At 47.3% G+C, this 24,922-nt stretch overlaps 1 protein-coding gene across 3 annotated transcripts in view; it reads right to left on the bottom strand.

Annotated features, from left to right (window-relative positions):
- Window positions 1-24,922, bottom strand: part of TMEM131L (transmembrane 131 like) — a 170,946-nt gene that overhangs the window by 5,659 nt on the left and 140,365 nt on the right. For all 3 annotated transcript variants that reach the window (XM_043902648.1, XM_043902649.1, XM_043902650.1), the window contains 6 exons: window positions 19,511-19,659; window positions 10,868-10,992; window positions 7,975-8,141; window positions 6,881-7,066; window positions 4,423-4,501; window positions 3,419-3,498 (listed from right to left, as the gene is read on the bottom strand). In XM_043902648.1, coding sequence (XP_043758583.1) covers window positions 3,419-3,498; window positions 4,423-4,501; window positions 6,881-7,066; window positions 7,975-8,141; window positions 10,868-10,992; window positions 19,511-19,659 — 786 coding nt within the window. The remainder of the gene's footprint in view (window positions 1-3,418; window positions 3,499-4,422; window positions 4,502-6,880; window positions 7,067-7,974; window positions 8,142-10,867; window positions 10,993-19,510; window positions 19,660-24,922) is intronic.

Here is a 24,922-nt window from a genome sequence, read left to right as displayed (position 1 = left end):
TCTAGAGCAAGGGGCAAGTCTGCTTCGTCCAACGTGATAAAGACGTCATCTCCTATCTATTCTTAAAAACCGAAACACGTAGGTTTCCTAAGCTTGGGGCTCCCTTCCTGTAGCGCAACCACAAACCACTGCAGCTGCCGGTGGGCCCTGGGCGCCCCCCACATCACTCCCCAAAGCCTGGACACCTGCAGAAGTGTGCTTAGGAGGCTCTCAGGCTGCTCGCTGTGCTGAGCGTCCTGTGCCTCTGACCCAAGCCTCCTGCCCTCTGGGAGCGTCCACAGAATCACGGCAGGCAGACCTGAGCTCAGGTGAGCACTGCAGACCCCTCACCGGTCTCCACAGTGACGCGATCTGATGCAGGCCCAACACCACCCTCTGGCTGCAGTACTAAAAACAGACGGTGAGGTGGCAACTCATGTTAACCAGACTCACTGTGGTGACTGTTTGGCAAAATGTACGTATACTGAAACCTGGAGGCGGGCACGGCCACCCCCTCCACTATGCTTGCCTGGAGAACCCCATGGACACGGCTGAAGTGACTTAGCACGCATGCACACACATACATTGAATCGTTATATTACTCATATGCCAGAAACTAATAAAATGCATGTATCAATTGCACCTCAAAAGAAAACAAAAGACGAGACAGGGAGGGGAGGTGAGGGCAGAAGCAAAGACTTGTCAGGAGACTGTGGTGATGCCCACATGAGAAATAACGGTGGCTGAGGAGACGCGCTCAGACTCTGCGTCTATGGGAAAGGCAGAGGCTGAGAGAGGTAAGGACAAGCCCCAGACTTCCGCCTGAGCACCACGAAAGCGCGTGGGCAGCTGTGAGGAGCCGGCTGAGGAGGGACGCCCACGGCCCCAAGGACAGATGGCCAATGGCGCAGAAGTGGGGGCCGGCGGGGCTGGAGGGGGACAGCCCACCAGGGGAGCGTGACCCAGACGAACAGGAGAGCGGGGGGGTGGAAGGGAACTGCACCAGGACCCCAGGTCACAGCCCGAGCAGAAGGGGCAGGGTGGGCATGGAGACCGAGGACAGAGCAGGGTACAGACACACAGGCATCACCACACAGCCAGCCCATGGCCTCAAGGCAGATGGGAGGCTCATCAGCAGGCAGATGCCGCTCTGAGCGGCTCCCCGGAGCCTGCCAGGCCAGGGGGGCCACGGGAGAGAGGCTGCTGCACTCAGGCCGGGGGGGGGGGGGGGGCGGGGGGAAGCCTCCCAGCGCTTCTGCTGTGCAGTGAGGGCGGCCCGCTTGGACAGAGCCCGGCAGCGGCACTGAGATGGATGGGCCGCAGCAGAGGGTGGAGGACGGGCGGGCAGAGCGCCTGAAGGCCCTCACCAGCCCCTCTGCCCTGGGCGAGCAGGAGGCCTCAGCAGACGCGCCGAGTGTGGGTGTGGGGAGGTGGGGTCCACTGCAGGCTGGTCAGTCGTGTGTGCTATTCTCCACTCTCTCAGCCACAGGCAAAGGAGCCGGAAAACTTGGGCAAAAGCACGCGTGTGGTTTGGAGGCACGTGCAGCACAGGGGAGAAGGCCCAGCGGGGCAGAGGGCAGGGGCTGGGCATGGGGGGTGAGGGGTGGGGCTGGCAAAGGGGCTGGGGACAGGCCTGCGGACAAGGACTGTGGATAAGGGCAGTTTCTGCAGGGACTTTAGGGCCGAAACAAGGATTTTAACAGGTCACCAACAAGTAAAGTAGGCAAAATTAATTCAACATTCAAAAAACTATGATCATGGCATCTGGTCCCATCACTTCATGGCAACTAGATGGGGAAACAGTGGAAACAGTGACAAACTTTATTTTGGGGGGCTCCAAAATCACTGCAGATGGTGACTGCAGCCATGAAATTAAAAGACGCTTGCTCCTTGGAAGGGAAGTTATGACCAACCTAGACAGCATACTAAAAAGCAGAGACATTACTTTGCCAACAAAAGTCCATCTAGTCAAAGCTATGGTTTTTCCAGTGGTCATGTATGGATGTGAGAGTTGGACCACAAAGAAGGCTGAGTTGAAGAACTGATGCTTTCAAACTGGTGCTGGAGAAGACTCTTGAGAGGAGAAAGAGACTCTTGAGGGAAAGGAGATCAAGCCAGTCCATCCTAAAGGAAATCAACCCTAAATATTCACTGGAAGGACTGATGCTGAAGCTGAAGCTCCAATACTTTGGCCACTTGATGCAAAGAACTGATTCACTGGAAAAGACCTGATGCTGGTAAAGATTTTTTGAAGGCAGGAGAGGAACGGGACAACAGAAGAAGAGGTGGTTGAATGGCATCACCGACTCAATGGACATGAGTCTGAGCAAGTTCCAAGAGATGGTGATGGACAGGGAAGCCTGGCGTGCTGCAGTCCGTGGGGTCACAAAGAGTCAGACACAACTGTGCAACTGAACAACAACAAAAGTAAATTGCAGATTATTAACAAAGACGAGGAAAAAACGCACTTGAAACACACACACAAAACAAGCAGATGACAAAAGATTCTCCAGCTGACAACAGAAATACACAAGAACGTGGAGGCGTACCTGCTTTGACGCAGGTTTTCTTTTTCCTCATCATGAGCTAAGTCCTCTCTCCCCTCTATCACCTCAAAGAAAAAAGGGGTACCTCCTAAACCTTTCCAAAGTAATTCAGTGAATTACTGAATTTAACAGTATTTTTCTCATTGAAAACACTTATTTTTACTGGACTCACAAATAACTTATTTCTGGTGATAATCGGACAGCAACTCCAAAACGTAACCATAAAGCCGTACAGAGCCGCCTCTTGCACCAGGAACGCAAGCAAAAGCAAGAGGTAGACGGTGCCCCTGAGGGTGCCCAGGCACAGCTGGGGCCTGGCGAGGCAGGACAGAGGCCCAAGGAGAAAACAGGAAACGTGAGACAGGGGCATGAGAAGGGAAGGAAGGAAGAAGGTAGGAGGAAGAGAGGGGAGGCCTCCGGGACAGGCCCTGGGCGGAGCAGCTTCCTTCCCACCAGCCCCAGGTCCATGCCCCAGTCACTGTCCCCGCCTGTCCCCTACCCCCATCCCTGCTCAGAGGGGCCGCAGAGCTCAGCACATGGCCTCGGCTCGTGCAGGGCAAAGACATGGGTGTGCTCGATGTGGCCAATGGAGGCACTGGACCCTGGGTCTGCTCCCTGCTTTTCTGCCATCTCAGATGAGAAGGGGAACTAAAGGCAGCGGCAGACCCCGTCCAGGGGCCCCCACCCCCTGCTCTGGGGCCACAGGGCGCCTGCACCTTGCCCCCCCAGGAAGGAGGCCCCGGGGATGCCAGGACAGAGGGCAGAGATGCTCAGGAGCCCAAGGCGGAGGCCTCGTCCCCCCCTAACCCCCAGACCAGCTCCGTTCGCCCTCAAGCTCCCCGGCCAGCAGGGCGGTATGGACCCTGAGCAGGAGCAGGAGCCACGGGCCTCACCTTGATCTTCAGTGGCGGCAGGCCCAGCGGGGAGGCTGGGGCAGGGAGCGTCCGCAGGCGCGGGGAGGCTGCTCACGTCCCTGGGGGAGAGCAAGGAGAGGAGGAGCCACTGAGTCTCTGCAAACAAGTCTGATTGTGGTTTGACATAATTCTTCCCCCCACCAAAACAGATAGATGCTATAGACATGAAGGCATACACCCAAAGAAGGGTTGAAGAATATTAGATTCCTAAGACCCAGCAAAGTCTTGCTTTAATAAACAGCAATTGCACAACTTTAACTAAAGTAGCTCAGATGGTCTGCAGTTTCCAGTCGGCCTCCCTGTGGCTGGCAGCAACCTCCCACCCCGTGTTTATTCTCTACCCTGAACAGAAAGAGCTCGCGTAGAGCTTTCCTCATCCCATTTCGTTCTTGTGACATCCCCTGTTCTCCTGTGGCACCTAAAACCTAACTGCCAGCTCACTCTGAAACTCAATCCACCTACATACCCTACCCGCCCCCCACTCAGTAAATGGGCTTGTTTGTCTGACGCTGTGGAAATCATCACACAGTGAAGCCATAAACGTGACTGTCTACTAGGTCCTTGCACATTTCTAAGAACCATCAACGCTGTTTTATTTCAAGTAGTCCCAGCAGAGTACCTGGCTCCCATTCTTACTATAACTACTGTTTTTCCTACTTTCAGGACAGAGAATTTTCCTAACATCCATATCACTGATAGGACCAGGGATACCAGAGATGCTCCTGCACGAACATGTTATCTTGGAAGGAATGTATGCTTTAAATTATTAATAAAATCAATTTTACTCTCTCATATCATTAAAAGGTTTTCCTATTTTTAGCCTGCAGAACTGAAAACAAAGAAAAAACACCCAAAATGAAAAAAAACAAAAAAGTGGTACTTGAAACATATAGTCAAAGCTGGAAAACCAAACACGTGGGATTGTAGATGCTATGAAAAGGATTCAAGGAGATGGGAGCTTCAGAGGAAAACCAAACACTTACGTGGGATTGCAGACGTTACGAGAAAGATTCAAGGAGATGGGAGCTTCAGAGGAAAAGTCATTTTGTGAAACACTGTCTCCTGCATAAAAACAAAAAGATGATCAGAACTTTTTATAAGCATAATTTAACTGTATCTATTCTGCATTTAAGATGCAGATTGCTAACATAATTAACCTCTATGAGTGATTTTTCACTTTTAACTGTATTCATTCTGTAATTTTTTAATTAAAAAACCTTTTATGTATAAATATATGTAAAACTGGGATCACACTTTAAAAACACTTTCGCTTTCGGTCTTTTACATGATTATTATACTGGGGACACTTTCCTGACATTTATTATGCAATTTCCAAACACACCTAGGCTGCATCTAACGCCCTGCGTCACAGTAAGGCATCAATCACCTTTTCCTCTTTCTTACTGTGGGCCGCGTCCCACAGGTGAGAGCCGCTCTTCTGTTCTTGCTGATGTTAAGCACCGACTTAAAAGCACTCCCACTGGCATCAACAGCCAAACTGCCCTCAATGGCCAAGCACACCAAGCCCACCACCAAACAAAATGCTGCAATCTGCCCTGCGCCCAAGCCTGCATGCGCTCCCCACGGGGTGGCATTGTGCCCGCTCAGGAGGGGGCAGGAGAATAGCTGATCGCTATGTGTAAGGCACGGGACAGTCAGAGAGATGCCTGCTCTATGCGGGTGGCACTGAAATTTTATGGGGGGGTGGTCACTAGGCAAGCAGTGTCTAAAAAGATGCCTGCAGGAGGAGCCAAAAATGAGAAAAAGGCTGAGAAAAAAGACAGAAATCACAAGGGGGTGGCTGTCTCGGTTTTTATGGGATCAGGGTCCCGGTCCCCCGGAAAAGAGCTTCTGTTTGGGTATCACTGTTGGCAGGAGAGAGCACAGAGGTCACTGCGCAGAGTAGGAGGCTGGAAAAGGGGCTGGGCTCTGGGGAAGCCGTGGGTTTCTGGGCGTCCAGCAAGCCACGTCTCTGCTCTGAGCGAGCCCCACTCATGACCATGCACACACACAGTGAGTGCCCCAAGGGTGAACCCCTGTCTCCCCGCCTGTCCTGGTAACAGAACTCAACCTGTACCACGCCGACTGTAACAGTGAAAAGAAGTGAACTGCATCTTACAGACACAGAGCTAGAGCAAACCATGCCGAGGGAGAAGGCACAAGGGCGGCACGCTTACTGAAGCACAGTCTCCTTCATGTACGTTAAAGACCATTCTCTCCTTTGTCGATGGATGTGTGAATGTAAAACAACTCACAGTGGACTGCGAGCCTCTCAAGGAGGGGCAAGCGGAACAGACTATGACTTCTTAAAAAAAAAAAAATGAGGGTAAATATGACAAAATAAAGAGTTATTCATTCTAGGTGATAAAAATATAGGTGCTTCATTGACATGTCCTATATCTGTAAGTTTTTAAAAAATAAAGGAGGACCACTGTTCACAGCAACATTAGTATAGTACCCAAACGATGAAAAAATCCAGGTGTCCATCAACAGATGAACAGCCAGATAAACTGTGGTATGAAAAGACAATGAATAATAAACAGCGTTAAAACGAAGGAAACCCTGGTCCATCACAACGGAGATGAACCTGAAGACGTCACACTAAATGAAATAAGCCATTACAGAAGGCCAGGTATGGTATGACTTGACTTACCAGGTACTAGAGTATTCAAATTCAGACAGAAAGCAGAGGAGAGGTTCACAGGGTTGCAGGGGTGGGGAAGGGAGAGCTGTGGACTTATAGGCACTGAGCCTCTGTTTGGGAAGGGGGAAAGATCTGAAAACGGATGGTGGTGATGGCTGCACAATAATGTGAATGTATTTAATGCCCGTGAACCGTACACTTACAAATGGTTAAAATGGTAAATTTTGGGTTACATGTATCTTACCACAATAAAAACATGTACAGATGAAAAAATAAACATGGAAGTTCTTTGAACTGTTTTCAAGATACAGACTTGATAATGGAGGGAGGAAGAAAGAAAAAGGAAGTGAATAAAATCCAAAGCACAGGGGCTTCCCTGGTGGCTCAGGGGTAAAGAATCCGCCTGCCAATGCAGGAGACACAGGTTCAATCCCCCATCTGGGAAGATCCCACCTGCCACAAGGCAATTAAGCCCGCGGGCCACAACTACTGAGCCTGTGGTCTGACGCCCAGCAGCCGAAACTACGGAAGCCCCTGCGCCCTAGAGCCTGTACTCTGCAACAAGAGAAGATACCGGGATGAGAAGCTTGTGCACTGCAATTAGGGAGTACTCCCCACCTGCTGCAACTAAAAAAAAGCTTGTGCAGCAAGGAAGACCCAGCACACCCAAAATAAGTGAAATAAATAACAAGCATTAGAACGAAAGCAAAACAAAACAAACACTGGACACACAGCCTCCTGCGCCTGGGCGGGCCCGGCTCGGGGCGGGTGGGGCCCTGGCCCAGCCGCGGACTTACCCGGCAGCAGGCAGTGCGGAGGGCCCGCGGCCGGCTTCCTGTCCCCGTCAGAGCTGCTGGCGCTGCTCCAGCTGCCCCAACTGCCCCGGCTGGCGCGCACGCTGCCCGAGGAGCTGCCGCAGTCTGAGCCGGAGTCTGAGCAGGACTTCTCTGCGCCCTTCTTCCCCGGTTTCGGAAAGTAACCCTCTGCGGGAAGCGAGAGAGGAGCTGGGCCACTTCCAGGAAGAGGAGAGTGGCCGAGTGGGGAGGAAGGCGGGGCTCGGCTTCCGCGAGAAGGAAGACACCCCCTGAGACTGACGACCGGCTGGAGGCAGCCTCGTGCTGACCACGCGTCCCCTCACTCCGCGGCGGCCGGGAGATGCATGCCGTGGGGGTGAGACCGCCAGCACCTGGGGTGACATCAGCCTAACAATGGTTCTGGGAACAGCAAGGATTTCTCTCCAGAAAATCAAGACTACTCTCTTGGATTGGAGACACGGAGGTCACTCTTCTATTAAAATGTCCACCAATAAATAAAACTGAATCACTTTGCTGTACATCTGAAACTTGACACAACACTGCAAATTGACTATACTCTAATATAAACATTTTAAAAAACGCTCATCCCGCATTTCAGAATATGGTTTACGTGTGGGAGGGAAAAACCTCCAGGCAGACCCAGGTGAGCAGGGCAGGAACGGAAACCCATCAGCTCGGTGTCCTGGGTGCACCCCAGTGGGCACATGGCTGGGAACGTGGGTGTTGGTAGGAGGATCATGACTCCCCGCTCTACACCCCACCCTGGTGCTGTCAAACCCATGGCCATTCCTCCCCAGCTCCCCTCTCTATCCAAGGGAATCCTGTCTCAAGCAAGCACCCACTCTCCCTCCGGCCGTCTACAGGACACACTTGAAAATGGCCAGATTTCAGGGGCGTAGGAGGTCAGAGGGGCAACGCGAGGGCTCGGGAGAGCCTCAGCGTCCCGTCCCATCCAACAGCTCTCCATTCAGGCGTGAGGACACTCCGCCTGGGAAGTGGTAACCTCTCACCCCGGTACTTCCCCGAGGAAACAAGCCCAGCAGAAGTGTGGTTCGTAGCTCAATGCGGTTCCGTACCTGCCTCTCCCTGCGTGGCAGGTAAGCTGCTTCCAGTGCTGGCACCTGCTTTGCACGCTTCCCCAGGGTTTTCCTGGATACGCCAGTTCCTTACGTTGATGTCACTGCTCAGCTCAGACCTTTCAAACTCACTGCACACCAGCTTTAACTCACTCTGGTCGGAAGGCCTGGAAGAGCCACAGAAAATCCCATCTGCACGGTATTCTGCATACACACATACCTGCTCTCCTGAGCAGCGTGAGAGTGTGAATCTGTGACAACTCAAGCCCTTTTCTCTCTGGGGGTGGTGATGAGTAAGGGACAGAGATCAGGAAAAATAAGCTTTTGCCATTTTAGAACCAGAATTAAGCTGGAGTTCATTTACTCGCTTTGTATTTTACAGTGGGAGTAATACTGCACAGGTTCAATAAGTCACCCCAGGTCAACTGGTAAGTGGCAGGTGCAGGACTAAAATCCACAACTCTTGGCGTGTCTTCCTTGGATTTAGTGTAAAATGACTCTGGGTGGATGACCCTGCTTCTTGGCGTCTGAGGGAAGGTCTGAGTGTTAGCTGATATCTTTTCTCGTTCATTCATTTAGCAAACACTTATGCAGTGACCACCACGAGTCATGTATTGTTAGGAAAGGTGCAGTATCTACAAAGAAGAATGTTTTTTCCCCAAGGACTTCACAGTCCAACACTTACATCTCTCTAACTAGACCACGAACTTGAGGGAAGACCTGAAATACAAGTCTTATAAATGGAGACACAGAATTGTGCCAGAGAGCACTACAGAAACGCCTCGGTGATTATTTCACACACTCCAACTTCTGTACCTCACGTCAGGGACAACTGCGGGATCTGAGCGTGAGATGGAGTCAGTGGCTTCCCTGGATTCTGAGCGCTCAGGGCAAAGAGTACAGAGACAGAAGCAGGAGCCAAGGGAGTAGAAAGGCCAACAACCATCAGCTACGTAAGCATCATATTCTCAGAAAACTCTGATTACCTACAAGGTAGTTCACAGTTACTCTGTAATAACTTAAATTTGTTTCTTTCACATGTCAGAAATCTGCTTTTAAAAATATATCTTAACACTCAATTGGTGAAGCTCCACCCTAACCTTTTATCTTTCTGTGTCCATATCAAGCAAATATACCACTTTAAAGGAACCACATAAGTTCATCAACTTTTTATGAGAATATAAGGGGTGACTTTCCTTTCTACAGGAGACCACATTGCAGCTTTCAAATAATGTAGCATAAGAATAATTACCCATGAAAACAGTATTTAATAATTTAATAGATCAATAATTACCCATTAATTATCTAACAGTGGGTCTCTGTCTTTTTGTTCCTATTTGCAAGCTGCTGATTGCAGGGCACAGAACCAGAGTTTAAAGGCCCCTTGGGGGTGGGGAGGGGACTACCCTAGTGGTCCAGGGGCTAAGACTCCAAGCTCCCAAGGCAGGGGGTCCAGGTTCGGTCCCAAGTCAGGGAACTAGACCCCACATACCTCAACTAAAGATCTCGTGTGCTGTAACTTAGACCCAGCGCAGCCAAATAAATAAGTAGCTTTAAAAAAAAAAAAAAAACGGCCCCCAGGGTCATTTGGCCCGCCTCCCGGTAAAGCAGGACACATAGGGGCGGTGGGGGCGGGGCATGTCACAGGGCTGCATCCCAAGGGTGCAAACCAAGGAGGAGAGATGCCCCCACCCGGGGCCCCTGGCCGCCACAGGGGCTGTTCTGGCAGATTTCCCTCCCAACCACTAGAGCAGCCAACACGGAGTCTTCTCCGCACGAATGTGGAGTTGCCGAGAACAACGGGACAGACACATTTAACACCTCGCTGAGCTCCCAAGAGCCAGTGCTCAACAGAAGACAAACCAGAGGGTGGAGGGCCAGCGCGGGAGAGCAGGCCGAGGCCACCCAGACAGGGGTCGGGGGGCCCGCCAGCGTGGGGCCAGCGGGGGAGAGCAGGCCAAGGCCACCCGGACAGGGGTCGGGGGGCCCGCCAGTGCGGGGCCAGCGCGGGAGAGCAGGCCGAGGCCACCCGGACAGGGGTCGGGGGTCCTGCCAGTGCGGGGCCAGTGCAGGAGAGCAGGCCGAGGCCACCCGGACAGGGGTCGGGGGGCCCATCAGCGCGGGGCCGCTCAGCAGGCACCCCAGGGACGGGCGGAGGGCGGGAGGTGCTCCACGCCTGGAGTCAGGATGAACACACTACTGATCTAGTGGGAAAAACCCTCGAGCTGTGGAACTAACGCAAAACTAGGTTTAGAGAGCCACTTGTGGAAACTCAAATGGGATTCCCACAAATCCTGGTGGACCCTTCATCTGGCAGATAAGCAAGGTTTACCAACAAGAACGTCTGACTGCCTGGGGTAACATCTGGCTCTTGGCACAGGCCAACCTCGTAGTATCCGCACCTCCCTTCCTGCAATGGGTGAACCTTCCTTCTGCAAGACGGAGCAGAAGATCCGATGCATGAGGTGTTCTCTCTCATTATCAGGACCCCATGCAGCCCAGACAGCTCAGGGTCAGGCTGGGAAGGTGAGCCCAGGGCTTTCTCTACCACCTGCTCTCTGTCACTTCATAGGCAGAACAAAAGCCCTGGTAAGGTGGAATAGCTATGCTTTTCCCCTAAAACTTTCCATGGCTTTTTGCATTTTACCAACTAAAATTTTTAAAATTTGTTCATTTTAAGGGGCTTTCCAACAACAATAAAAGTAACCAGAAGATATGTTAATTTTAAGAATATTAATTTCAACAATATATTTTCCTCTCAAAATGCAAATATCTACACTCTCACATTATTGTATCCAACTCAACAAAAGTAAGATTGGAAGGTAACATCTAAATGTAAAATTACAAAGTAAATAACGGATGAAAACTTAAAGGAATTATAAAAATTACACACCTCAAGACCTGGGCAGCACCCCTCTTTTTGTTTTTTCTGCACATTCGATTTTTATTCCAATTTAAATTTTGTACATTTCCTTCTTTCTTCTCCTGAAGCGCCTTCTTCCTATAAGGATCTTCTTGCTAAAGAGGAAAAAAAACGTTAGTAAAGTCTTCACCTTTCTAATACACAGAAGAACCTCTGTGTGATTTTAGCTTTTGAAAACGAACCCCATCTGAATTCAGAACATTCCAGAACTAGTGAAAACTGAGGACATATATTTCTCAATCTCTAGTCTTTTCATTTCCTTTCTTTTTCTACCTCCTTCAACCTCTGCAAAAAGAAAAGAAAAAAAAAAACACAAACTGTGCCTATAAAATTTCTCAGGGGCTATAAAGAAAAAACATCTGTTAGCAATTTATGGTCAGCTTGCTGTTAACCTCAGCAGCAATAAATCCTCTGACCTTCACCTGTTTATTTGGTATGTGCAATTCACATGAATTACTACTAAAGAAAAGTCATGTAAAAACTCAACTTAGAGGAGTAATTTGTGTATTTATGTTTTTATTTGTTTATAAATGAACTTTAGGAGAACAGTCAAAACTCCAGAGAATACTCCAAACTAGTTTAAGCTTTTCAAGTAAATAAAACCAAGAATACGCTTGATGTTTTTAAATATTGTTCTGAAAAACTTAATTTAGCATGAGACATACATATATTTTATAATATATATCAATTTTTAAAATTTGGGTTTTTCCCTCTTTCAAATGTTGAAGGGCATGCGTGCTCAGTCGTGTCCAACTCTTTGTGACCCCACGGACTGTAGCCCACCAGGCTCCTCTGTCCATGGGACTTTCCAGACAAAAATACTGGAGCGAGCTGTCATTTCCTCCTCCAGAGGATCTTCTTGACCCAAGGATCAAACCTGTATTTCCTGAGGCTCCTGCATTGGCAGGCGGATTTCTTAACCACTGAGCCACCTAAGAAGTCCTTTAAATGTGAGGCATGGTCACATTTTTCTGCACATTTTTCTAACAGGCCCAAGGGGAGGAGGGGTCCCCTTGCCCTTTAAATTTTTTAAGTAGCTCATCTTTTTAATGTCCTTAAAACTTTTTCTTCTTCCTTCTACCACACTGCCCCTTTAAAGCAGAAGAAAAATAAAAGGTTTTAGATACCTGCATGTTACATGTCTGGGGCAGTGAAAGCCTCATGTATCTATCAAAGAAATATGATAGATATCACTACCATAAACAAACACTAAAAATAAAATGATATTTTTAAACTGCATATGTGGTGGGATTATGGTATTTTTGCTATCTTTAACCTGTATTTTCCCCCTCAAATAAGTATTTTTCCTGATTCTGAGAGTACTTTTAAAACATGGCAAGTCAAACACACAAAGTCCTATCCTATAGGACTTAATGCTAAAAAGTTCTAAACTAGACACACTAAAGATGTGTGGTCAGAGAAGATGCGATTTTAAACATCAAATATAAACCACATTTATTTGAGTATTGTTCTCTTTCCAGCTTTTGGTGGGGTAGGGGAAAAGCCGGCTTCTCCCCACCTCACTCTCCCCCTACCCCAGCATAAGTTGGAAATACACAGCACAGCGGGGATCTGAGCCTTTCTGTCCCAGGGTCACCCACACGTGAAGGGCCAGCTTCTAATGGAGCCAGAAGGGTGAGCGGGGCTGGAGCGGCTCTGCCCCGTGGCCGCCTTCTCCATGCAACCTGGGGAGCAGCGGCGTGGCTCATAAGAGGGGAGCGCCGGAGGGCTAGCCCAGAGTGGGGGCTGCCTGTGAGCCCCAGGGGAGTGAGCTTCAGGAGAGCGGGGACATGCTGGCCACGGTGTGGATGGAGCGGCGCAGAAGCAGGGTGCAGCAAACACAGGAGCGGCCAGGGAGAGGGTGCGTGTGTGTCTGTCTGTCTGTGTGTCAGAGAAGCATCAGGTGGTGCAGAGGCAGTGGCCAGAGGCAGCTAGGGGAGGACACGCAAGCAGTTGAGGCTGCAGGTGGAGCTGAGGGGAACCAAAGCTACAGACTTGTCGGGAAAGGGGAGGAAGACAGGGACAGTGGGTCTTTGGTTTCTGGTGGTGAGGAGGCAGGGCTAACCAGGGTCTGAAGGGTTCATGCAGATCTGAAATTAAGAGTCTCTGAGGCTGAACCGCCTGACCTGAGCCCCACTCCGTGTGACAGGCTCAGTTATCTTGGGCAAGTAGCTTTACCTCCCTCTGCCTCAGTTTTCCAAGTCTTCCAAAAGGCTGTCGTGAGGCTTCAAGTACACGACACGAAGCAGGCAGTGTCCATAGACTGAGCTATCATCGTCACTGTTGAATTACCTGATCTTCCTGAATGAGGAACAACCAACTGATCACAGGGTGGGGAAATAAGGTTTCCTAAGCTTTAATAATGAAGGCAAGGGAAGAAATAAAAAAGAAATCACACACTGCACAAAGGCATTCTTAGAGCTACTGTACGTAAGTCAAATAAAAGGAGGGAAGGGCAAACTAAGGGAAAAAATCGTTTTACTATTTGACAAAGAGTCAACACCTTCACCTATGTTCTCAAAGAAAACAAGGGGGGAAAAAACACATCCAACAGAGAAGAGGACAAAGGACATGAAACGCAAGTTCACAGAAGCAACAGAAGGTCAAAAGCACGAAGAGCTCCTCCAAAATATTTAACAATAAAGCGTGTTGTTAGAAAAGACAAATTATAGACCAACTTGTATCTCATCTTTCCCTTTTGGCTTTAAAAACACAAGTGTGTTTACACTGTGTGTTTATGCCTGCAAAGACAGGGGCAGACTAGGGGTGGGGCAGTGCGCCGTAACAGCATGTGTCTCCTGTCTCTCTCAGCAGGGCAAGCAAAACTGGTGTAGACATTCACATATTAACTTAGACAAAGTACATATTTTACAAAATGTCAGTGGTAGGATCTTAGATAATGGTATCTTGTGCTTTTCAGAATTTTACAAAAAGAATGAAGGAAAATCCTTACTTTTCTCTAGTAAGAGATGCAAACTGAAATGAAAAAATGCAATTGTTTACCTATCCCACTGACCAAGATTTTGCCAAAGAACAGTGCTCCTGAGACCGGACGGAGTACAGGACCATCATCACGTATCCTGCATGAAGGGAGACAGGCACCTGCTTTCTGAGGGCACGCTGGAGGCACACAGGGGGGACCCTGACAGCTGATCCTCTTTAACTCTATTTCTAGAAATCTATAGCAAGGATATACCAGCTATACAGGCCAGACTTAGTTCACCACCCTGTTATTTATGAAATAAAAAGCTGCAAACAACTCTAATGTTCAACTGCAGGGAAGTGGTTTGGATTACGGCACAATTCAGTGATGGAATGTTATGTAACCATTGAAAACAAAGTTCCTCATTAATTTCTAACACGAGAAAATTCAAAATTATGACATTACAACAAAGCTCTGTATACACAATAATATAATTATCCCGAGTTTTTCAATGCTTGCACAGAGAAGCAAGAGAATACAGAAAAATGCGAAAAGCGATCCATTCTGGACACATGTTTTCCTCCCTTCTTTATGCTTCTATAATAGTCATGAATTCCTTTTCTAAGCAGGGGGTGGAGATCTGCTTACAAGAAAATAAACAGCCAGGGCTGGGACTAAAATTTGGTTTGTGGCTCCCAAATCTGGGCTTCAACCTCCTTCGCCAATAAATCTGGAGGAATGTTCCCCATGTGCTATAGACAGATTTATACAATCTTCTAAGCTGCAAAGTTAGGCCCCAAGAATGCGCAAGAAAAACAAACATTGAGCACTGCACTCGGGGACGTGTTTACTGAGAATGATTTTCTCCAAGCGAACAATGAAATGGAAAGTACACTCAAGGGGTTTAAACAGCAGGCCCCCGAGCCAGCAGAGAGGACCGCCCACAGCCCACCCCCAGCCCCGCTGCCCCGGAAAGCCGCTCAGCGACTGTGCCCCCAGACCCTCGGCCCCAGTGCGGCCCCCGTGGAGCCCGCTGCCTGCACGGAGCAGGGAGGGGAGGCGGAGCCGACACAAGCCCTGGACCGGAGTCCAAGGAGCGTCCGGGCTCCGTACACGCAGGCACCGACGCAGAGGGCGAGTCTGGACAGGAGCCGGGGAAGCTCTGTGGCTGGGGGCGGGGCAGGGGGCACGGCGCCCCCCACGCGCAGACAGGGCCACACCTCCAGCCTGGCGGCCCTGCCAGGATCGGCTCCCCCCACCACCACCACCAAGAACACACGGCCAGGGGGCAGCGGGGTCGGCAGCCCTTGGAGTCAGCCTCCGCTTTGCCGCAGGGCAGCACAGCGTCCTGTTCCCAGCTGCGTCCAGTCCCTTCTCCCCCAGGTCCACGGACTCGACTTCTGCTCTTGACCGTGCGCCCTGTCCCCGCGGCCCGGCCGGCTAGCCTGCCGTCTGCCTGCTCCGCTCGCCCGTCAAGCAGACTGAGGCCGCTGGCCTCCGTGCCCGCGTCCGAGAGCGCACATCACTCTTCAGTGCTAACCTCCACCGGGACAGAGTCCCTCCCGGACACATGCTTCATTGCACTGTAGTGGGCTGGATCCCACTACAATGAGGGTTTGATCCAAATAAAAATAAGTCCATTTGAGAGTATAAATATTAAAAATGGATCCAAAACATACAGTTGTGTAAGTTGGGAAAGCTCATTGTACTGACTCAATAAACACAACTTGGAGCAAACTCAAAGGCAAGGCAAGCCTAGCATGCTGCAGTTCATGGGGTCACAGAGTCAGACACTGCTTAGCAACAAAACTAATACCAGACTTCAGCCAGTAAGAATTTTCTCAGCTTTACACCATGCTTCCAGGTTATCTTAAAATACAGTAGGTTCAATTCTACTGTTTGGTATTTTTTAGTGAAGTGAAGCTTGCTCAGTCTTGTCCAACTCTTTGCAACCCCTTGGCCTGTATAGTCCATGGTATTCTCCAGGTCAGAATACATTCCCTTCTCCAGGGCCTGCCTCGCAGCAGCGGCTCCAGCTCCGTACCTGCCACCCATGAGGCACCGCCATGCCCGTCTGGCCTCCCCTCTGTTGGCAGCGATCACAGTCACACCTGTCACCTCCTTGATTCCAACTACTGGGCAGTGCTTCCCAAGGGCTGCTGTCCTAAGCACTTACCACTCCTCCAATCCTAGAGACCCTAAGAGGTAGGAATACTATCACTACTCTCACGTTTCATATGAGGAAACTGCGATGTTGAGTAACTCGCCCAACGTTAAGGAGTAAGAGTTGGGCTGGATTCACACCAGCTGCAAAAAAACAACAAAAACAAAAAACCCATGCCACTAAACCACTAGGCAACACTGCCCTGAGATGAACATGAACGCATCACGGGGGAAGTCCTAATTCCCCACATTCTAGTTTCCCAGACTTAAAACCCTGGAGCTATTTTTGCAAATGGCTCTGCAAGAAAAGATGGCTCCTCTCCTTCAAGCACTCAGGTCCTCAGAAGTCCTGAGGTCTCTCTTCTACACTGTGCCATCCTGTACCCCTGCTCCTGCCAAGCCCAGCCTTGATTACATCACACCTCCCAGCAGAGGAACAGCCTCCTGATGAGCACAGAGCCAGTACCCATCCGTGCCCTCCCCAACCTGCCTCCAAAACACCCGGACAGATCCTGCAGAAATGCCCTGTTCACACATTCATTCGAGCACTTGCTTAAACCACCACACTGGCTCTTTATTACAGGCACTTTGCCCAACTTTATGAAACTGAATTTAAAGATACTCAATCACGACCTTCAAGAAGACGGCAGCCTGCAGGTTGTTTTCCATTTGTTATCCTTCCCTCCCTCCCCTACCCCCGCCCCCTGCCCAGGGCAGAACCCTTCAACAGCTCTCCAAGATTCGCAGCAAGGTCCCCAAACGGGCCACCCTCAGGCCAAATCCTCCAAAGAGACTTTTTGTTTGGGCCAGAGTGCTTTTAAAAATTTGATCCTGGAATTCCTGAGCAGGCAAGCATCCCTTCCCACGGCCTGTGCTCACTTACTTCATTGTCTCCAACTGAGATGCAGGGACTGAAATCTAAACTTTGAGTCAGCCTGAGAGGTCTTGGCAAGCTGGCCAGACTCTGACTCTGCCCTCCCTGCCACTTCCCCTCCTGACTGAGCTGCTTCCGGGTCAGACAGTTCTTCGCTGTGGCTCCCCACCGTGCCGCAGGGTCCCATGTGCCGGGTGCCCCTCTGCTGTCCCCAGCCTCTCCGCACAGCCCCCCACCCCCAACCCCGCACAAGCTCCTTCCTCCTCGGGGCTTCCACAGCCCTGCAGCCTAAGCTGACGTTCCCACCTCTGCAACCCCTGCGACCACGCACTGATCTGAGCACTTGACTACATGGAAATATCTTGTTTTTCTCAACAGACCACAGATTCCTGGTTTGGAATGTCTGAGATTTTCTTATTTGGTATCACACTCATTTACTTCAGTGAAAAATTCATGCTTTGTGTAGAGTTTAAGCAAAAACAGAATAGCATAAAGAAGGAAAAAAAAGAAATCATGCAAAATCCCACTCCTGAGAAATAACCCAGTTCTCCCACTGATTATTTAGCAAACCTTATTTTTTAGCATGTCTTTTTAAAACCTATACTTACATAAGGGTGGCAGGACAGATGATGGGAGTAATTTAGAAAACTAAGACCATGCACTGTTTTTAAATAAAACTTTAAGGCTCAATTTTATTTGAACTTAACAGAAGAAAATCAAGTAGAACCAAAGGAATGCCAACTTTCAATAAATGTTTCTTTTCCACATCATATATTAATTCCCTAAGGATATCTCTAAGGTTAAGAGAAAGATGGTGAAACAGATTTTTGTAGGTTCTCACCCTTTTAAACTACATGCTTTAGTTTTGCACAGATTTGGCTTGCTATCAGGAAAGAGAAAATTAAAACTTACTTTACACTCACCTTTCAATCCCACCTCCTGTTTTTGCTGATTTTATTACTATTTCTGCTTCATTCAAGTTTTAATATTTGATTTCTGTTCTACAATTGTAATTGACAACTGTTCAGCCTTAGTTCTGGATATAAAATGGACAGAAACCTCAAAAGATCTTTAACACAGCTTTCTTGATCCTGAGTCTATCTATACTTTTATCTTGGGTGCCTAAATTTCATTAACTTCATTTTTCAAGCAAGGCTGCCAAGTGCATTTGCATTTACAGATGCATGTTTATTGCCTTTGAGCCTGAGTGCCAGCTTCTCTGGACAAAATGTTCGCATTCACATTTTCACTGTCTCAAGGAGAGAACTCTTCTGCTCTCAGATGTTAGATGCTTCTACAAAGCCTGAGGCAAACCTAGGTGTGTGTCTGATTTTTCCTGTCTTTTCTTTAAAATTTTTTATTTTTAATTGGAGAATGATTGCTTTACAATATTGTATTGGTTTCTGCCATATATCAACATGAATCAGCCATAGACATACGTATATTTATTTCCCGTCTTTTCTGCACAATTCTTTAAGCTTTAAGTTCAACACCTTAACCAGGATGTGCCTATGTTTATTATCACGGATCAGCATTTCTGGTGTACACAGTGTGTCTCTGAATCTTTAAACTCAGTTTTACCGTCACATTAGGAAATTTTTCTTCTATTACATCACTGAATACTTTTCTGATCCATTGTTGGGCCACTTATTGAGACAATCATTCTTTTACATTGGACTATTTTTGTCTTTGTCCCCCTATCTATTATCATCTTTTCCCTAAAATCTTCAATCTCTTAAAATTTTTCCTCCACGTTCACTCTGGTTATCTCTAAGCCTTTCCTTCAGCTCAATAAATCAATTTTCAGCCACTGTCATACACCTCTTCCAACTACATTCTCACCTATTAATTTGCCTTTAAAAGTTTGTGTTTTACTGAATTCATAGTCTACTGTGTGAGGTGTTCTCAAAGTTCCCTTCATGTCTCTGGATAGGATCTGGATTAGAACCTTGGTCTGTTTTTGGTATGTTCTATTCCTTCTCTTCATTTTTCCTACAGTATATCGGCATAGTTGCAATGCTATTTTTTCCACTGTGCTTGTGTTAATACACAGACAGCTCTATTCTGAGGTAAAGCAGATAAATTCTCCTAAATCCCTTTCCCACCTTTATCTGGGAACTTTGGTTACTATCAGATACAGGCTGGGTTCTGCTTTTTAGACACTTTGCAGTGGTCCACACAGTGGGACAGTACCCAAGCTTTGCTCTTTCTTCTGGGAGTCTGTCCTGCCAGAGCCCACACACTGAAGCTCGACAGGCATCCCTCTCCTGTGGGACACTGGCTTGTGCTTCTAAATCAGCAAGATTTTGCCCTAAAAAGGATGTTGAGTAACAATTAGAGAGAAGATAGATGTGATCTGGTTCTACTCTGCCATTTTTACCCAGCAGTTAACCCGTTTTGCTTAAGAACAGCTTCTCTTGCAAATAAAAGCTATCTGATGTCATCAAAAATTATTTTAGTATTTCCTATATAATTAGAAGATAAACTTTCTGAATACATCAACCTCACCAATTATCCATGTGAAATCAAAATATGTAACGATCCTCTTTGAAAAGTATGAAATACAAATGTACAGTTATTACATAGATATTTGCAACTTAAAGTCCTAAAACTGGGTTTTGTTCTAAAAGGCAAGAAAAAAATGAATACAGACCTCGACTGAAGGTATGTCCTGCTTCTCAGAACATCCGTCTTCTTTAGCTGCTTTGTGAATCTTCTTCTCTGAAGAAGACTTTGTGTCAACCTTTTTCAAAGTTTCACAACTGTCTACTTCATTCTTGACAGGCACTTGCTGGTTAGTCCCTTGAATAAATAAAAATGATTCAATTTCTAGCTAATTATTTCCATTCACATTCCCCAAAGTTAAATTTCCTTCCTACACCACACAATCTCATTTGATTTAATGAGGCTTAGACTTAAGGGCTGTTTCCACAATGAACGCTCTAAAAATTTATCTTGTTTGCAGGTGAAAAGGCACTTATATTGAGTTCTACAAACAGTCATTAAGAGAGTTCATGGGAAGAGCGAGGAGGGACACGCCATTATTCACTGCAGCATTATTCATAAAAGCCAAAAGGTAGAAACAACCCAAACTTGTGCACGGACAAATGGATGGATAAATATAATGTGGTAAATACCGTGGAACACCATTAGCTTTAAACAGGAATGATTCATCGCACTACAATGCAAATGTAACTAGCACTGCTGAACATACAAACAAAAATGGTTAAGGTAGGGGAAAAAAGGAATGAAGTTCCAACATATGACATGACATGGATGAACACTGATGATATTATCAGGTCAAAGTGTTGGTCGCTCAGTCGTGTCTGACTCTTTGCAATCCCAAGGACTGTAGCCCACCAGGCTCTTCTGTCCATGGAATTCTCCAAGCAAGAATACTAGAGTGAGTTGCCATTTCCTTCTCCAGGGGATCTTCCTGACCCAGAGATCAAACCTGGGTCTCCTGTGTTGCAGGCAGATTCTTCACCACCCGAGCCACCAGGGAAGCCACAAGGGAAGACACTACACTGAGTGAAATAAGCCAGTCACAAGACAAATACTGTGTGATCCTTACAGTGATCTTGCCTGGAAAATCCCATGGGCAGAGGAGCCTGGTAGGCTGCAGTCCATGGGGTCACTAAGAGTCGGACACGACTGAGCGACTTCACTTTGACTTTTCACTTTCATGCACTGGAGAAGGAAATGGCAACCCACTCCAGTGTTCTTGCCTGGAGAATCCCAGGGACGGGGGAGCCTGGTGGGCTGCCGTCTGTGGGTCGCACAGAGTCGGACACGACTGAAGTGACTTAGCAGCAGCAGCAGCAGCAGCAGCTACTTGTCTGAGGGAGCTAGAGATGTCAAATTCACTGAGATAAAAAGAAGAATGGTGGTACCAGGGACTGGAGGGAACAGAGTTTGGTGGTTACTGCTTGATGGCTTTATTGGGATGATAAAAAAGCTCTGGAAACCAACGGTTTCCAGTGATGGTTGTACAATGATAGGAATGGACTTAATGTCACTGAGCTTCATAATTTAAGATGGTAACTTTCGGCTTGTGTATTTTACCAAAGCTTTTTTTTTGGCTGCATCGTGTGGCTTGTGGGACCTTACTTCCTCGACCAGGATCTAACATGCAATTTTTTTTTAATTTGGAGGAGGAGGTAAAATTCTGGGTTATGGACATGACTCAAGACACTAATCAGTTTTATGATCAGAAGTAGGTCTCTTAAGCTGCCTGAGCTGCAGTTTTCTTAAATATGAAAGGAAACACCTTCTCTGCCTGCCCTGACTGACTGTTATAAAGACGCAACCAGAAAAGACAAAAATATTAAGGGTCATCACGGACAGACACATGAACGGCTGGAGAGCCGGCTGTCTTCCTGCAGGAGGTGCCCATCTGCCCAGGGAACAGCACCCTCGGGGGAGAATTGAGTTCGAGTCACTCACGAGGCAAGGTCGGCATCAGCAGGAACCATCCGTTAAGAGGGACCTCTCCACTTTCTTCCAAGTAACCTCATTCCTCAGTGTATTTCTTCTTCTATCCCTGACTTCAAAATAAGTTAAACCAACCTCAACCCCATGATAACTGGCCTCAAGACACTAATATGACTCAGGAAGGATTTCATACCTTCCCCTTTCTTCTTTAAGGAAGAATCCCTCATAACACCTTGGCCATCTGGGGAAGTGTAGATGCCTGCCTGCAAACACATCACAGCAGAGCAGGCTACAGGCTGTCATCTGCTTTGCTGAGGGGCCCGGGGCAGCGCGAGGCTCTCAACACAGACAAGAGCGGTCAAATGCCCTCCAGATTCTGCAACCTTGAAGCTACACATCAACCTCACTCAAACCAAGATGCATACTTTTATCAATAACACTTACAAGGTAAGTATTCTTTTGTTAATGGAAAATTATGTAAATATTATGTAGCTATAAACACGCTGGGAACATGAAATCCTCTGCAACACAGATCAGGTGTAAGACACCCACAGGTGAAATATCCAGCACCTCTGGGACAACGCAGAGGGATGGGGTGTGGAGGGAGGTGGGAGGGGAGTTCAGGACCGGGGACACATGTACACCCATGGCTGATTCATGTCAATGTATGGAAAAAACCACCACAATACTGCAAAGTAATTAGCCTCCCACTAAAATTAAGTAATTAAAAAAAAAAATCCCAGCACCACAAAGAAGTTGAGAAAGAGCCAAGAGCAAGGGAGACAGGGTCAAAACAGAAAATAATGTCACAAAGACGTCACTTCAGGTTCCTGAAGCCATCAATGTGCCCAGAAGACAGTTATTCTCTAAAAATGTGCATGAATTTCCTAGAACCTTAATTCATGAGAAAATTATTTTCCTCAAGTTTTCTTCAGGCCAAGGACAGTACTGAAAGTATCAATCATCAAAGTTTCTTAGAAAGGATCCAAAGGGACAAAGCACAGACTCTCAGAAAATTCCTAATGCCTACTGTGGGGGTTAAGAACCAGGCATGTTAAGTCACTTCAGCTGTGTCTGACTCTTTGTGACCCTATGGAGTGTACCAGGACCAACAATAAAACGAATTCAAATTTAGTCTTCCAGAAACTCTAACATGACAATACGCAAGATTTCAGAAATAGCCGTGAGCATACATGTGGTTCTAAAAATGGAGCCACCCCAAGGCATCCTACTATGAGTGAGGACTCACAGGGTCATACGCTCTTCTGCCACAGCAGGAATGTCTGAGCCACAGAGATAAAAAAGAAAAATAAAAGATAAAAAGGAAGATAAAAAATAAAGAACAATCGGAGAAAAGAAACAAATGAATGGGCCAGAATCCTGCTCAGAGTTTTACTGTATCAAATCTAACTGTATGCTGTATTTTGAGTAAGCCACTAGATTTTCATTTCTAGTTCTTGGTATCTGTAAGTATTAAATAAATGAGATTATTTTTTTAATTTCTGCAAACACTGGTATTTCAGAAATTTTGTAAGTATCTGTCCAATTCATTAAAAACTTCCATGCACTGTTAATTTCAAGGCTTTAGGGTATTAAATTTAGAAGTTCATTATCCCTTATATTATTACAAGCAGAGACAACAAAAAATTTGCCAACTATTCCTCTTTCATCACGCTGAGGCCAGGAGCAATTGGTCTCCAGCTTTCAGTCTACATTATTTTGATCATATACTGAAAAAATAATAGTCATAAACATTTGAAAGGAGATATATTTCAAAAGATCACTTATTTACATTACACATAAAGCCCTGCTCCTGTCAGATTGTCAAGAGACTCTGGACCATATAACACACGCTTCGAGGGTGTCACTGTTTCACAGCTGTTTGACAGGCTGACAGCAAAAGACAAGTGTGTGAAACCGAGCCCTGAGGAGTCTCTTGACAGACTGCACGTCTATCGCCAAGTTTAATCTGTTATTTACTGCGGGCCTCTCAGGAGGAAGCAGGAGAAAGAGCGTGAGAGGGACGGCCAGCACACTTTGTTACTCAGAAAACACTGTCTCTCCACAACAACGGTGAGCACGCAGCCGTCAACACACAGCTCAGAAGACTGTTCTCACACGGCAGCTACGCTCAGGGAAAGCACGGCCTAGGAGGAAGAGAAGGCACGACGCTCGGGCGCTCCGGAGCCCCACCAGGTTCAGGGCATCACTTTAGGAGCTCTTGGCAGACAGGCCAGCTCCCCAGACCCTCTTCCCAAAGGCTGCCCTGTCACCGGGCGTGTTTCTAAGACTGTCTATGTGCTTTGGGAGCAACAGCGAGAATGTGGCCCAGATGCTGACTGGTTCCAGCGGAGTGCTACCTCAGTTCCCAAGAGGCTCCTGGGGGCTGAGTTCTGCTCACAGGACTGAAGCTGTTCTTCAGATTCCAGAAAGGATCTTAAGATGGAAACGCAAAGTGAAATCCTTTTCAAGATAGAAAAAAAAAAAACTGATGCTCCCAAGTTGGAAGTGAAAATTCAGAAGGTTCTTACACTTCTGGTTTTCTCATTCTTGGTTCTTTATACATGACGACTCCCTGCCTGTCACCATCTGCCAGCTTATCACAAAGCCATCCTTCAATATCTGACAAAAGAACCCTGAACCCTCAGTATTACCATAAACCCCATATCCTATCTTTAAACTACAATTTTCTCGCCCTAGATTTCTCAGTCCTTTCTTACTTTTAAAATTCTCAATTCTTTAAAATGCTTAAATCACAAATTAACAGGAGGCCATTTGTTTACTTTATTAACCTCTTTGATATTTTCCTACAATAGCGATGTAAAGAGAACACAGAACCAAATACACATCAGTGAATGGGTTTCCCTGTGAGGAACCTCCCACTGACAGGTTAATTCTGGGTAGAAATACAGGCCTGTGAATTAGCACCTTTGACTTTGCTGGTACAAACATGGTGAAAAGCCAAAGTTTGTTCATCAACTCTGATCTGATCTGACCAACAATCACCCTGATACTGCTTAACAGGCTGATGAGTCAGCCAAAGAGCAGTTTCAAAAAATTCTTGAAGTGAGAGATTTGTTTCCATTTAAAGCATCCTAAACATACCAGTTGAGGATTCTGAAACATTCTGAAAGAGATGGGAATACCAGACCACCTGACCTGCCTCTTGAGAAACCTGTATGCAGGTCAGGAAGCAACAGTTAGAACTGGACATGGAACAACAGACTGGTTCCAAATAGGAAAAGAAGTACATCAAGGCTCTATATTGTCACCCTGCTTATTTAACTTCTATGCAGAGTACATCATGAGAAACGCTGGGCTGGAGGAAGCACAAGCTGGAATCAAGATTGCCTGGAGAAATATCAATAACCTCAGCTATGCAGATGACACCCACCCTTGTGGCAGAAAGTGAAGAGGAACTAAAAAGCCTCTTGATGAAAGGAGAGTGAAAAAGTTGGCTTAAAGCTCAACATTCAGAAAACTAAGATCATGGCATCTGGTCCCATCACTTCATGGCAAATAGATGGCGAAACAGTGGAAACAGTGGCTGACTTTAGTTTTTTGGTCTCCAAAATCACTGCAGATGGTGATTGCAGCCATGAAATTAAAAGATGCTTACTTCTTGGAAGGA

This window comes from Cervus elaphus, chromosome 5 (genome assembly GCF_910594005.1).
Source record: "Cervus elaphus chromosome 5, mCerEla1.1, whole genome shotgun sequence".
NCBI lineage: Eukaryota > Metazoa > Chordata > Mammalia > Artiodactyla > Cervidae > Cervus > Cervus elaphus.
Note: the sequence above shows the minus strand (reverse complement) of the source record. Positions and strands in the feature narration are given on the sequence as shown.